The following is a 15,617-nucleotide window of genomic DNA, read 5'->3' on the forward strand; positions in this document are numbered from 1 at the left end:
ATCAGCTGTTCAGCTCTGATGATTCAGTAAGGACATCTCCTGGTTTCATCTGCATGTTTCCCTGTCACCAGATAACCAAACCGATATCATGACCAGCAGCTTTACAGCTGTGGCTCCAGCAAACATCAGCTGATACTAGAAATTAATATTAAATAAATTCTAACAACAGCTGATCAAGCTTAAACGTGCTGCTGTTGTTTAACGCGACATCCGCTGGTTTCCTCTTTCTGGCGTAAAGTGGGCGATAAACAAACAAGGGAGAAAAGCCGATCAGCTGATCATTGATCAGTTTCATGATTGAAGTAGAAACAGGAGAGGGAGGGGAAAGAATGAGAGAAGAAGAGGCAGCTGTGCAGCTTCAGCTTTGTGTCTTTTTCATTGTATCTGAAGTCCGGGACAAACTGTGTTCCTTTTCACCTTATTACGAAACGCATAATATTTTCTCTGAATACCAGACAATTCCGTTTTTTTACAGGACGGTTGGCAACTCTAATAATTAACCGTATGAATAAAATAAAGTTCAACATCAGTAACATAGCACCCACACAGCTGTATAGAAACTCCGTCATGCTAGCTAGCACGCAGTATGAAAAAGTCAGCATAACGAAAATAAACTCCACCTAAACTTGGTTTATATCTGACCCAGATAGACTGCAGGTCATAACTTCTTACCTGAAGTTCAGTTCACCTGACACTCGGACGGGCGGCCGCTTCGGGTCTCTCCTCTTACCTCCCCTTTCTCTCATCCACCTGTTGGCCTCCACCACTTGCTAATGTTACTGAATCTGTGGAAGCTCCGCGATAGCCACCACACGAAGTAACGAATAACGAGCCTATCTAAATCCCAGTAACGAGTAACGCGTTCCTGATTTTGGCATAATAACTAGTTACTGTGCTCGTTACCACAATAATAACGTAGTTACTGTAACGCGTTACTTAATAACGCATTAGTCCCAACACTGGACATGAGACACGACTGACTGAGGAACAAGAAAATAAACATGAAGACAGAACTAAACCTACAGTAAACACAAAACATAGAACAACTAGAGCTAGAACTACAGAACCATAAACCAAAAGACTAGCAATGATAAACCATGATGAAATCAAAGATTAATAACACTCGGTCACTGACCCAGGACCGTGACAGTTACATGCCAGCTAGCCCATCTGACCCAGGACCATCCTCTGTACCCTACAAACACTGATGCGGTTGAGTTTTCTGTCTTCCTTTAGATATGAAGTGATAGCAAAACTTTAATTTTTTTTCTTTCTTTTAAATCGCAATCCTTCAGTCAGAACATGGTATATCATCTGTAGATGATTACATGAAGGATGAATAAAAGATTTAGTGTTGCTGTATCTGATTATACTTTTGAACTTAAGGCCCATTATGTCACTCAGTAACAAGCAGTCAGTTTTATATTTAACCCCCAGACTGAGCTGCTTGTCACAAGGTTAAAATATTTCTTTTGTTCGTAAAATAGGAAAAGTCTTAAATGAACAAGTTCAAGTTCAAAGAATAGTAGACTTCTCTGGTGAACATTTATAAGCGAAAAACATTAACAGACTGCAGAAAAACTACAAAGGATTCAGATTTAAACATGTGCTGATATCCAAATATGTAAAATTCATTTTAAGATTTATGTATACAAACGCGTCACTTACCACAGTTCAAAAAGTCATATAGACATTTACAGATATTAAAAGCAGTTTAACCATTGAGGCACAAAAACGTCAGATATAATGAGATAACACTATAGCGTTACCACTGGCAGACTGTGATTAGTCTGGAGTGTACCAGTCAGCAGCAACTTTGAAGGAAAGGAGTGTAGCTGAACCTCAGATTCAGGAGGAACAACATGGTTTCTGTCCTGGCCATAGATCTTGATCACCTTGATTCAATAATGGACATTTGTTGCACACAGATGTTTTGCTTCGGCAGCAACTTAAAAAATTTAGATAAATCAACACAAGTTATCCATATTCAATCAACCTGTGCACTATGTGTTGCTACAATGTTAATGAAACATGTTTGGATGAAGTAATTTCAGCCCTTGGAATATTTGATCCTTCATAATTTTCTCACCTCAATCCAACACCATTCAGTAACTTTCAACCCAACACTACTTGGCCACGTAAATACTACATGTTATCTTCGTACACTCACAAAAATAATACATTGGATGAACGTAATTTTATCTTGCCACTTATATTCCATCTAAACAAATCATGTTATATTAATCCATCCTGATTGTGTTGTTTCAACACGATATATGTTAGTAAGTGTAACATAATATTAACATGAACATCCAATTAATGTGAATTTTAATTCAACCAACATTTTTGTACCAAGTTAGTCCAATTAAATTAATCTACATTCATGTTATATTGTTTAAACACTTTGGCACATCAAAAGCCAGTCTTGTTACATTAACTAGCAAAATAGTTGTTTGTTACACCAATGGTAATCTTGTTGAATCAACAAATGTAACTAATGTCTGTAGTACATGTTGTCTTCATATTACATAATGTCCCCCCCAAAATCCAACAGATGTACAACAGCTTCCAATCCATCAATCCCCTTATTATCATTTGGGCTGCTGAGGGGGGTGGGGGGGGGGGTGGCATAACCCAGAGGTGATGGGGGCAGGGTACATCCTAGACAGCTCACCAGTCTATCACATAGAGACAAGCAACTATTTGCACTGCATGACTTTTAACTGTAGAGGAAACCCATTGCACACTTCGCCAGATTGTGGATTTGAACCCAGGACCTTCTTACTCTGAGACAACAGCGCTAACCACCATGCCACTAATCTGTCAATCAAAGCAATGCTTGATGCAGAATTGTCTTTAGGTTTTCGTCCTTGACAGGTTAAAGCACAGTATATAGCAACAGCATACACATGGTGTGTTTATGGTCGTCTGCCTCTTATAAATCCAGTGATTTTGTGGTGTGGAATCTCGTGTGATCCTGTGAATGTCATGAGTGCAGGCAACTAACCACTCTTCCTAGATTGTATCATGTCATCTGAACGAGAACAAACAAAGTTGTTGAATTTCATGCAGATCCAACATGATTTAATTGCGTTCACCCAAGAAACATTACATTATTTTGTTCAATGACAAGCTAGACTTTTGTAAATGTAACAACCACCCAAATTCCCTTTTGTTGGGTGTATAACCAGTTGATATTATGTTCTAGTATCAAATACACATTTCTTTAATGGAAGCTGTTTAACAAATTGTATTGCTCCTTCCACGATGGTTGCCAGTATCCACTAGTAACCTTTCAAAGCAAAATGTCTAAGTTCACTGCAGTGACAGAAGGTAAATTTGTAAACTGACATTACATCTTCACTGAAATATAAATCAGCAGTTAAGGATTGTCAGTTTTTCAGTGTTTTGTCAACTCAATGACAGCATAGGAATGAGACCTTATAGCTTTCTTTCCACACAGGTTACCATCTTGAAAGAGAACAATACAAAACATCCTGCTTAAGATGTCAAGATTACATTTATAATTGTTAATGTCAAATTAACAATTATAAATGTAAATTATTTAACATAATGTTAGTAACCATCAACACTAAAATAAATTACTGGATTGGCAAACACCTTCCTATTAACATTATCATTAACATGATGCATTTTAGCACAATTACTAACAAAAGAAAATAAAAATATCACTTGCATGTCACAACCTTTATTGAAGAGCTACAGAAATAACAGTGATACAGTGAATGTCAAAAAGTCCAGCACTGATCATACTGCGACATCTTGGTTCAACACATGAAACCATCAAAGCAATCTTACACCAACTGAATTAAACCTAAAATGCTGTTTCACACAGCCATGATGGGACTACTTAGGCTGAACAACTACATTTCTTCACTTTTGAAAACAAATAAACCAAAATGTAAAAATGTGAAAACTTGTACAGAGAGCAAAAAGTAAAAGAAAAAAACAAAACAGGCCCTGTTCACATGGCAGTTACAAAGTACACAACAAAGATTTGTCTTGGAAATTGAACGTCCAAAATGTAGGAGAACCAGTGAGAGAGCTAAACACCTTGAGTGCACAGCAACAGTGAACACTGTTTACATGAGCAGTTTTGTCTTAAAGTTTTGTGCTTTTCTTGAGAGTTCAGTTGCATCCAATCCCATTACCACCTTCTGAATCACCTCAAAGGTGTAGCGGAGCTGTGATGGGTAACTCATGTTGACAGAGTAAAGCAGTCCGAAAAGCATGGCTACTGCAATGGCCACATTATCCAGGTCCTTAAGAACCACCACACCCTCGATGATGATGCCAACATCAAAAGAGTAATTGCCTGGTGTGTCTCTGGAGACATAGATGCCCACTGTTGTTTTCTCTATGGCACTCAGTGCAGTGGCCTCAGTCATGTCCTGGTTAAAGATAAAACATTTCTTTAAGCACAACTTGTATTTCACATGAAGGGCATTCAAGCTCTGCATTAGTTTTTTGTTAGACAGACACTGGCCCACCAGCAAGCCAGGTTAGGTCACTCAGAAGATTTTAGATGTTCTTTCAGCCTCACAGCTGGGCAAATTTTGTTCCTCAGACAAAAGCTGATGTAAAGATTGCTTTCTCCCCTTCATTTTTCTGGAAGTTGTTTGTATATTCCTGGATGATTTTCATGATAAACCTGGACTTGTTACACTCAAGGGCTGCATCCCAGTCCACATTCTGGCCTTTTCAGACAGCACAAATGAATGAATTCAAATTTTATTTGTAACATACACTGTACAATATATAGTGAACTGCTTGTGTCCAAGCTGCGTACAGGCTGCAGACGTGGCCATGCCATTCCACGGCTTGGTTTCAGCATGGGGGGGTCTAGCCACAACTCTTACTGGATACCGGTGGGAATCAAACTTGTAGCACCCGCTCAAGGGTGTGTACCCTTCCCACCAGAATCTTCCTTCTTTCACTAGAATCACAGGTTTGAGGTGTATCACACTAATGTGACCCCAATTGTAAGAGGAACAATACTTTTTTCACTTTGCGGGAGAGGTGTCATATGGATGTTTCTCAACTTTCATAATAGGGGGCTAAGGAGAACAAGTGGAATGTTTGGACCCCATATGTGACAAGTTTAACATTTTGTTTTAATCTCAGTATTGGAATCCCTCTGCCAAATTATTAAAGAGGACTACTGGGCCTGCCTAGTCCAAGGATAAATTTATGGTTAACTGAATACATTTTGAAATGTTGCAAAGCCACAATGTACTCATACAACACTCACCGTGTACTCCTGCATGAAGATGTCGGGATTTTCATTCAGATAGACGCATAGTCCTTTGATTAGGGACTCCCTACAAGCAACAATGTCATCCTTAAGAATCACAACAAAGAAAATAGAGATATGTGAACTCAAACTTTTCAGTAGCACAGAGGAAATGATGATGATCAAATGATGATCAAAGACAAAAACTCTTGAGTTTTCTTTTATCAGTCATCAAAAGCCATTAAAAATTCTTACTGTCATCATGGCAGCTATATCCTTTAGCTTTTTGCCCTGCTGCCCTGATCTCTTTGCAAACACTTTTAGCAGACTTTCAGAGAGATAGTCAAGCTGGGACAGAAACCTTGACTGCAAAGGCATGGTTGTGATGCGCTTGAACTCTGCATTTATCTGAAACGACATTAAATTATTGTCAATTCAATTCAGTTCACTTTTATTTATGTAGCGCCAAATCACAACAGCAGTTGCCTCAAGGCACTTTATATTCTACAGTAGATCGTACAATAATGGCAGGTACTGGGCATGATAAGTCATCTGGGCTATGCTGTGCACACATCCTAATGAATTCATTACCTTTACACATCAACACATATATGACACAACTAGTTAAGGGATTTTTCTATTGTTATTCTCCTTTCAGCACTTAGATTACCTCTGCTGGATGAAAAAGACCCGGCCATCTCTCTTGTAAATTGCAGATCATGGGAGCATCAAAAATGACTTCTTGTCTTCTCAGTGCAAATGTTCTGTTCATTTTACTCATAACTGTCTCTCTGTTGTTGCGCTTCTTCACATCTGAAAGGAGTTCGACCCTCATCTTCTCAAGGGACTGTTTACTTTCTCCAAATGGAAGAGAGGGGCAGTAATCCACTTCACCCCTCTTTGGTCGCTTAACATCAAAGGCAGGGGAACATTTCTCTGGTGGCTTATTTTTCAAGGAATTCACACATACTTCAGGACATCCTGCTTTCCAGAGATGTGTGCGGTAGTTTGCTAACTTGTATTTGAGGCTCATCTTCCATCCCGCATAGCCACTGGGTGAACCTTTTTCTTTCAAACATGGATGCTTCAGGATAAGGGCCTCTGCAACTTGGTCAAACTTACTGTCTGTGGGGTAGACTGTGTGCTTGACTACCTCCTGGATTAGACCCTGCAAAATGTCGGACTTAAGCTTTGGATCAGGGATCAGCAGCATACCATTTTCTTTAAATGCTACATGGGCCTTTGCAAGCTTAATTTCCACATCATATGTGAAACAGGGAATGCAAAACAAATCTGGCCATGAAGACCGTGATGATGTAGACTCTGGAGATGAAAGACTCACAGTGCTGTCATCACAAGTAGATGTGTCATCAGGAGCACTCGTTGATGGAAAAGAAAACCTGTCTTCACCTTGGTCTTGAGGTTGGCAGGATGTGTATACAATTTTGATTGTTGCTTTGTTTTGTATTTCTGCCATTGAAGTTAAGTTCACAAACTCATTGCCAAAAAGTGTGTCCATGAACTGTAGTCGGAAGGGTTCCATTATTTTGCACTGAGTCTTTATTTCAGCCTCCAGTTCAGTGACAGTTGAAGGCAGACCAGGAGAAACCATCACCCTCTGACTACTGTCTGGTCCAAGGATAACTCTCAGAATAGCTTGAGCTGTCATGGTCCTACTTCACTCTCTGTTGCGAAAGAATAGGAAAATGTCATTAGGATCACTTTTACAACAAACCTTATCTTTTACCGTTACAACCCTTAATACATTTAAGACAATGATAAGAAAATCTCACCACGGTGCAGTTAACACTGTTGAATAATGTAACTGAACAGTCAGTTTGCAAACTAATTAAAACATAGGACCAAAATATGTTTGCAGTGCCTCAGAGATAATTGTGACCAATTCTTTATTTAATGCAAAAATTACATCGTGACACACTAGACATTAAACTACATTTGGCTGTGATATGGGAAATATTCGTTCAGAAAATCAAACTACACCGACAAAAAGTAGTGGCAGGCAGCAACTTACCGAAATAAGTAGAGCTGGGCAGCTCAACTTGACTGGAATCTTCTTCTAGGGTTTATTGGCGGTTGGCAAACAGCAAAATGGTGCATTACCGCCACTAACTGGTGTGGAGTGAGGACCGAAATAACAAAAATAAAATAAAATAAAATTAAATTAAATATTCAAATTTTCCCAAACAAATGGGTCTGCCATACAAACCAAAGTACAGCCTGATAACTTTCACTTATAGAGCTCATGCGAAATAAATCAAACAACTCCAACTTCACTTTCATAATTTGACTGAAATGGCAACATTCCTCACCCCCGATCAAAACAACGCTAGATGAAATCTCGTGCGATATCGTGAGATTTGGCACTGCTTCATTATTGACTTACTTCAATTGAACGTGATATGAACAACTTAATGTACCCTCCCTGCAGATCATGTAGTTTCTACACTATTTAGTTACACCTGACTTTAAAACATGAGGCAGTTGAGTTAAATACACCCAAGATGATTACATAAATCCAAGAGCTGGCCACTCCCTTTTTTTCAGTGTATAAGGCGCTGAATAATCCGGCACCATCTTATCTTAAAGACCAGACTCATCAGGGGGCGGGTATTCTAAATAAAAAGTACCCGCCTCCTGAGTGTATTTCCAGGCCTCTCACTGGACCTTGATCAGTTAGACAGTCGAAGCAGGAGAGATGAGCACTGTGCAGGAAGTGAATTCCAGGGTGCGTGGGATCCGAGCCCCAGTGAACCTGCAGGGTCTAGCTGCATGCATCTCAGAGCAGATTGCACAGGTGAGTCAGCTGTAAAGTCGAGAAACACTATAAATTATGAGTGATTGTGTAGCAGTTTAGCACGGAGAAAGAGTACAGCAATATGGCCATACCTACTAACTGTCCAAATAAATTATTTATTATGTGTGGAATATAGACATATATATATATATATATATGTTCAACTTATTCAAAGAACAGTTACTTGAAATCACTGAAAGGCCAGCAATTCCTTGACCTCCACATCAAGGTGGGGTGTAAATTTTTAACCACAAGTATAAGTTATGGCTGTGTCATGTATGGTTAATATTGAATTCAGTCTCTTGGCTATAGTTTCACTTAGCCAAGGGAAAACCGAATGTCAAAGGGTTAAAAAGATAAGTACATGACTGGCAGATAGAATTTAGCTGTCACTAAATTTATTAAAAAAAACTGTCAGTATTGATAAACAGTGATGTATTTTTCCAGGGTGTAAAAAAACCCTTCAAGAGTGTGATTGATGTCAGCTCAGGTGATCCACACAAGGCAGGAATGCCGCCTATCTCATTTATTCGCCAGGTTGGTGTTTTATGTTTCATCTGTGCATTTTACCTGCACTTAGCTGTCAACCTGAGCCCATCACTTTCTGTTTGCTTTCTTAGGTTATGGCAGTGTGTCTGTACCCTGAGCTCCTAAAAGAAAAAAGCCTTCCTCTGGACGTCAGGCAGAGGGCACAGAAGCTTCTGGACATGTGTTCTGGAGGGAGTGTGGGTGAGAAAAACCAATTAAATCTGCAAGCAATGCACAAAGTATGTATAAATGCTTCTGCTGGCCAGTCTAATCACTTTGCCTGTGACAGGTTCATACTCCACAACCTCAATAGGTTTACCAGAAGTCCAGAAAAGCATTTCTGAATTTATCACAAGGCGAGACGGTGGGGTGCTTTCTCATCCAGAAGACATCATCTTAACTATTGGCTCACAGAAGGGTTTGTCGGTGTGTCACTTTATTTTGAACATTTTAATGAAGGTTTCTTTTTGTTTGCTTTTTAAAATAAAGCTACATATTTCTGCTTTGTACAGTATATTAGTTACGTAAGAAATGCTTAAAAATTGGCCAATTCTTGGAAAGGTGTTCCAACAGATGCAATCTGTGAGTGATGTGGTGTGTTTCTTAGCAAATCATTCTATATTCTCTGGACCCTGACAGTCCTGGGATTTGAGATGCAGGCCAACCATATTCCTTTAACTTTAACTAGTAATGACTTTATGATAGAAATGTAACCATTTGACAAAGCCAAGAAAAAGGAAAAGTAAAATGCAGTAAAAGTTAATGTACTTCTGCAACTTCTTCACTTAAGATGTTGCAGAAGCGAACAAATACAGGCTCTGAAATGTACTCAAAGTAAGTAAAAAGTAGCTACTTGAATGACAATTCTACCATCTATTTTTATGAATAGGTAACTGAACCAGCTGATATCTTAATATAAAAATATTATTAATATCAGCAGATGAGAATACAAATGTACTTAGCTTGGATCTGTTATCTAGGATACAAGCAGTGAATGAAAATTTTTAAAAAAAGCTATTTTGACTGATTTCTATTTCCTACACCAACAGTGTCTTTATCATAGTATATAATTGGTATAAAGGAGGACTTGAGTGAATGAGTCTAAGCTGTAATCAACTGTCTTCAGCTTAAATTAAAATTAATCTCTGCTATGCTTGATGTAACCCAACACTGACCATGAGCACCGCCGCCACTGTGTATCAGTCCCACACCGTTCCTTACGGTGAATTCACCACTTTGCTGCAACCACATCTGTTTATCATGCACAAAACTATCCACTATTTTCATCTGTTATTATTATTATTATTATTATTATTATTATTATTATTATTATTATTATTAATATCATTATTATAACAAAAACAACATCTGTTTTGCACTATAGGTGTTTTTGAACCTGCTTACCAGCGGAGAGGGCAAAACTCAGACAGGTGTGCTGACCCCCATGCCCTGTCCACATACTCTGCCCATGCTGCTGGACATGACTGGGCTGGCACTGGTTCCGTATCGTCTTTTTGAGGAACAAGGCTGGGCTGTAAACCTGGATGAGCTGCATAGAGCTTTAGAGGCAGGAAGAGTCCACTGTGAGCCCAAAGCCATATACATCAGCAACCCAGGAAATCCTACAGGTGAGCAGCCCATTGTTGGTACATCCTGCACAGCTTTTGATTTATTCTATATTCATGTAAACATTAAGAGGATCATCATCGTCCTTTTAAAACTATATTATGCTAAGAAGTCAATTGTCTTAAAGCCTAAGAGTTAAATAAAAACTCTATGTTTGCAAACTATGTTTGCACTGCACCTGTAGATTTGTGGTTAACAGAAGCTCATTCAATAATGTGGCTTTCCCCCCGCTAGGTTACGTGCAAGACAGAGAGACTATTGAGAAAGTGATTCGCTTTGCTGCTACCAACTGCCTCATCATACTGGCTGAAGAGGTGACCACAAGCAAAACTTTTATTCTCCCCTCAAAGAGAAAGATCAGTCTGGCTGTTTTTGTCTGCCTGTTTGTTAGCAGTCTAACCTCCACAGTTTTCAAAATATCATGTACAAAGTTTGTGTGATGGTAGCTACCAGTAACCGCTCGAGCTGACTTAATGTTTGTGAAAATCAAGTGAAAACCAAATATAAAAATCAGTAAAAAACTTTATATTACCCACAGTTTTTTATAGATTGTCTTTTATAGATTCACTTTCATTGCTAGCATCCAAGGTTGACTTCAAGAAACCATGTTAAGTAATATGTTAAGTTATATAAAAGGGCATGGAGAGAGCTATACAACACTTTTTACTTTCACAATGATGCTATAATGTTTCAGAAAATCACACATAAGCAAATTCTACTCCAACCATATGGGTAAAGATAATAAAATACACCATTTTAGTATGTAATCCTTCAAGATCATAGTTCCAAGGTCAGACAGCAGTGGGCTGTTATAAAAGCAGGCTGATGTCAGCTCGTTGTAATAAAAATATCATAAAACCTCATTGTTTTGGTATAGCCCTTGCCCTTTCCAGGAGTTGTGCAGGTTTTCAGTCTCAAACAAGTTCACTTTTTCTTTTGATGTTCACTTGTACTGTCTAGGTGCACCAGGGCAGTGTGTATGGCCAGGACAAAGAATTTATTTCCTACAAGAAAGTGCTGTCTGAGATGGGTAAAACTTATGCTGAGACAATGGAGCTGGTGTCTTTCCATTCAATATCCACAGCCTACATAGGAGAGTGAGTGTCATGCTATGCCCAATGTCTAACCTCAACATGTGTTAGTCACTGTCCCTGTTATCCCAATGTCCTTATTAGTTAGCTCTAGTTTGCAGATATCTATGTACTTGTACAGTTTATGGATGCAACTTTCTAACCAAGCCTGCTACTGTTATCTGATAAATGAACACTCATGTCTAAATATGATCACTTTTGCCTTCAAATATAATAACTCTAAAATGGACTTTTTCTTAAAGCTTCAGAGCATAAAAGTGGGTGGCATCTCAGTAGGGTCCATTTTTAATATACAGATCAACTGAAAGTTTATTCTGTCACTCATCCTAGTCAGTCACTGGAATGAGTTCTAGAAGCATTTTCTCTCCCTCTGAAAATGCAACGTCCAGATCAATACAATCAACCTATTGGAATTTCCTTTCCTGAATGATTGAGCATTCATCAGTGTTAATCAACGCTATGCATTAAACTCTGCATTTGCTTTGTTTAGGTGTGGTCTGAGAGGAGGGTATATGGAGGTAGTCAACATTGACCCAGCAGTGAAAAAGTGTTTAAATTTCACTCCCAGTGCTCCAGTGTTACCACAGCTGGCACTGGAACTTAGTCTTAATCCACCTAGACCTGAAGATTCTTCCTATAACTCATACACACAGGTAAGGGGACTATCCTATGGTAATGTCTCTATTTAATCAAAAAGGATCTCTGGCAAATTCATTGTTTTAAAGTGTAACCATGGAGACAAAACTATTATTATGTGGGAAAAATGAAATAAGGAGCTTAAAAAGAATTAACACATTCACAGAACTAAAGGGAAATGCAGAGAAATTAGATTTGCTGTTGGTTTATCATCATAAGCCACAGTATTCACATTACATGCTGTCACGGTATGTTTAGCAAATGCTTTATAAGGTACACCGACTCAGCTGTTTATTAATGCAAATATCTAATCAGCCAAACACATAACTCAGCTCAATGCCTGTAGGCATGCAAACATCCTAATAACACTTGAGCTGTTAAACCTGCAGGGTGGTTGTTCCTTTCCCTGATATACTCTGTCAGGTGAATCCAAAGTCTTGTGAATGTTTACAGCATTGGTGCAGTGTTAGCATGACTCAGTGAGCCATAGCATCCACGAGGATATGAAATACAATATGTTGAATAAAACTGCAATTGAGTAATTGAGTGTTTTCTAAGGTACTCCCCAGCTTACAGTAACGTTTGTTTTATTCTTAAAGGAGATTCATCATATTGAGGATACTCTTTCCCAGAATGCTAAACGAGCACTTGAGTTTCTGAATAGAGTGGAAGGGATGAGCTGTCAGCCATCAATGGCAGGACCCTTTCTTTATCCCCGGGTACACTTGCCACCTCACATGGTAGAGGAGGCCAAGGTGAGATTTCAAAGATAAAAATATGGATGTTATTCTCATTGTGTGACTGCTTTTTTTAAATGCGATTTCAGGGGACTTTACATTCCTACTCTTTTAAATTTCAGGGGTAAATTTTCATCCGATATGTTTTTACAGCTTTGCTTTTCAGATTAAAATAATGTAAAACTAAAAACCCACTGTAGTTTGTATTAGCTTATAAACTACCCCACATCACATCAAATTACATTTCCAAGTTTGGGAGCATTAATGCACGCTGAAGAAAAAAAGATCTTTTTTCACTTGGATCTCACCCAAGTCACTTCTTCTGTCACTTGGGTGAATGAAAGAATCAATTTAGTGGGAGAAGCATTTTTGCATCTCCCACAACTTGGATGAGCTACATTTATAATCTACCAAAAGTCAGGATTTCAGTCAGGAAAAGTTAGGATTTTTCAAGTGTTCCCTTCATTTTTTGAGCAGTACATACAAGTAAAAAATTGAATAGTTAACATTAAAAATCCAGTATTTAATTGCTCGCATTTGTATGTAACAGCAAAAATCATAAATTGATACAATGCTTTACTGTCTTTAATTTCAGAGGTTGGGAGTGAAGGCGGACGTGCTTTACTGTCAGAGGTTGCTGGAAGAAGAGGGTATTTGTGTGGGAGCAGGTTGTGAGAATGGACAGGAAGATAAAAACTATCACATCAGGTAAGATTTTATTTTATGTTTCTAGTCAGATCTTTGATTAGTCCGTAGTCCCCTAAACCTGTGATTTTGTGAAATTGTGAAAACATGTAGAGAATGATTTGTAGACAAAATAAACAGTTTGCTGATGCTATTGTGCTAACCATTATCTCACTAACATTTTTACTTGGGTCTTTTTTGATCGCCAATTGCTTAATTTTATTGGAATTGCATTCTCATTCCTACCACATTATTTAAAGAGCTTTTTCAAAGACAAACTGTATGTAAAAGATGGAGTTAACCCACGAACTGTCACTCTTCGGTTTCTGAAGCCTCAATGTTAACATTCAAGTCCCTAACTGTGTTGTTTTTTTAAGCCAGAAGTGGCCATATTACAGTTGGAAGGTGGAGAGTTGTTAACTAATGCTAGCCCGGTTGGTTAGCAAGGTGCATTAATGAACTGCACAGTGAACAGAGATTCATCTGAAACGTGTTTGATGTGTTGATAATTTTTTTTTTTCCTTTCGATGCCTTGTACATGTCATTAAACCTAATAAAATAAATGCTTCATTTGAACAAAAAAAAAAAAAAAAAAAAAAAAAATGAACTGCACAGGAACAACACAAAGACATAGATATCTACTAATAGATAATAAAATAAATCAGTTTCACAGATCTTTCTGTGAAGCCATGCTTACTGGCTAACACTTTAGTACAGATTAAAGTGTTATATGAATGTGTGTGAATGGGGAAACACGTCTTGTAGTAAAAAAGTGCTTTGAGTGCTCAGTTAGAGCAAGTGCAAGAAATGCTATTTAAGTACTAGTCTATTCCACTAATCAGATACTAATAATTAGGTTCTAATAACAATAACAATCTGGATCCTTTATTTGTATCTTTATGTAATGTAGGGCTCTATTTAGTTTTGCTGTATATCTTTAAATTGGTAAAATCGAGCAAATGTGCAATATTCCAAAGGTCAAATGCTTGGTGGTCTAAACCAGCGGTCCCCAACCTTTTTTGCGCCACGGACCGGTTTATGCCCGACAATATTTTCACGGACCGGCAATGAGGTGTCGCGGATGAATACAACAAAATAAAACTAGTGCCGGTACCGAAAAAAAGAAGATTTATTCATAACACACTTGAAAAGACCCAGGAAAACCGAGTTAACGATAAAAACGATAACAAAATAACGTTGAAAACCGATAAAAACCCTGAAAACCATACATTTCACACCTGAGCCTCAACTCTCGCAGCCCGGTACCAAACGACACACGGACCGGTCCGAGGCCCGGGGGTTGGGGACCGCTGGTCTAAACACAGTGTAAGTAGTTTTCATGTGACTGTTCTTTTTCAAGGTAGTATATGTTAATGTTGTGTTCGGTATGTTTGGTGTGTTTCTTTTTCCTTCTCTCTCAGGCTGTGTATTATGACTCCTCCTTCCACTCTGGAGGAGATCTTGGCACGACTTCGTTCTTTCCACCATCACCTGCTGGAAAAACTGTAGTAACATAAAATCAACTGTGAATGCTACTGCATAAATATAGATTTCTTTAAGCCTTAATCTATCATTTCAACCAGATTATGCACTGATACTGTGCACCAGCAGTTTAGCCACTCTCCCTTTCACACCGTTCCCTAGCAAGCAAAAGCCCCCTGACGCAGTCCCAGGAGGAACCACAGATCTCTTGAGGGTTATGTCAGTGGGGCATTTGGGATAAAAATAAATGTTAAAAAATTTTTCCAAATCAAATATATGGCAAATCCTTGTGATTAAGGGAGTCGTTGAAAGCAGCCCCACCACTCTGCAGTAGCTGATTTGGGTTAATTACATTGAAGTTAAAACTGTTGGGAATTAAAACACCAAGTTTCTAATAGTCTGAACAAACCATGTAAATTAATTTCATGAACATCATGAAAACCATTGTAATGCAAAGAGGGACTATTAAAAGCTAAATGTATTCCAACTAACACTGTGCATGTCAGTAATTTAAGTTTTCATGTTCAATTTTCTGGTTTCAGGGTTCACTTTTTAAAAAATATATAATTACTTGTCAATATGAAAATGACACTTAATTGGCTGTTTTTCAGCTTTAAAGAAGTGATTAGTTTACAGCAAAAGGAGAATTTTAGTGATCACTGAAGTTTGTGTAAAAGTAAAGATTCCCAAAATGTTTTGAAATAGAATATTATGTTTATAAATAGCTGCTAGTCTGGTGTGGAGATGCCATGGAAGCAGGACAG

General features: G+C 38.3%; 2 protein-coding genes across 3 annotated transcripts; one reads left to right on the forward strand and one right to left on the reverse strand.

Annotated features, from left to right (window-relative positions):
• Positions 1-3,701: 3,701 nt before the first annotated feature.
• Positions 3,702-7,470, reverse strand: LOC120433944. The gene is made up of 5 exons (XM_039601107.1): positions 7,287-7,470; positions 5,925-6,939; positions 5,510-5,662; positions 5,273-5,362; positions 3,702-4,412 (listed from the first exon to the last, which is right to left on the reverse strand). The coding sequence occupies exons 2-5, from the start codon at positions 6,921-6,923 to the stop codon at positions 4,104-4,106; spliced, it is 1,551 nt and encodes a 516-aa protein (XP_039457041.1). The 5' UTR covers positions 6,924-6,939; positions 7,287-7,470; the 3' UTR covers positions 3,702-4,103.
• A 405-nt stretch (positions 7,471-7,875) lies between these two features.
• Positions 7,876-15,369, forward strand: LOC116329382 (alanine aminotransferase 2-like). Of its 2 annotated transcripts, XM_039601108.1 has the most exons (11): positions 7,876-8,069; positions 8,517-8,606; positions 8,690-8,798; positions 8,887-9,023; positions 9,982-10,225; positions 10,458-10,537; positions 11,184-11,320; positions 11,805-11,967; positions 12,550-12,705; positions 13,283-13,395; positions 14,793-15,361. In XM_039601108.1, the coding sequence occupies exons 1-11, from the start codon at positions 7,971-7,973 to the stop codon at positions 14,878-14,880; spliced, it is 1,416 nt and encodes a 471-aa protein (XP_039457042.1). In that variant the 5' UTR covers positions 7,876-7,970; the 3' UTR covers positions 14,881-15,361. The 2 variants fall into 2 exon arrangements, with proteins under 2 accessions (XP_039457042.1, XP_031607244.2); XM_031751384.2 differs by lacking the exon at positions 8,517-8,606 and having other exon boundaries at positions 14,793-15,369.
• The last annotated feature ends 248 nt before the right edge of the window (positions 15,370-15,617 follow it).

The sequence above is a fragment of the Oreochromis aureus genome, linkage group 17 (assembly GCF_013358895.1).
Source record: "Oreochromis aureus strain Israel breed Guangdong linkage group 17, ZZ_aureus, whole genome shotgun sequence".
In the NCBI taxonomy this organism is placed as follows: Eukaryota; Metazoa; Chordata; class Actinopteri; order Cichliformes; family Cichlidae; genus Oreochromis; species Oreochromis aureus.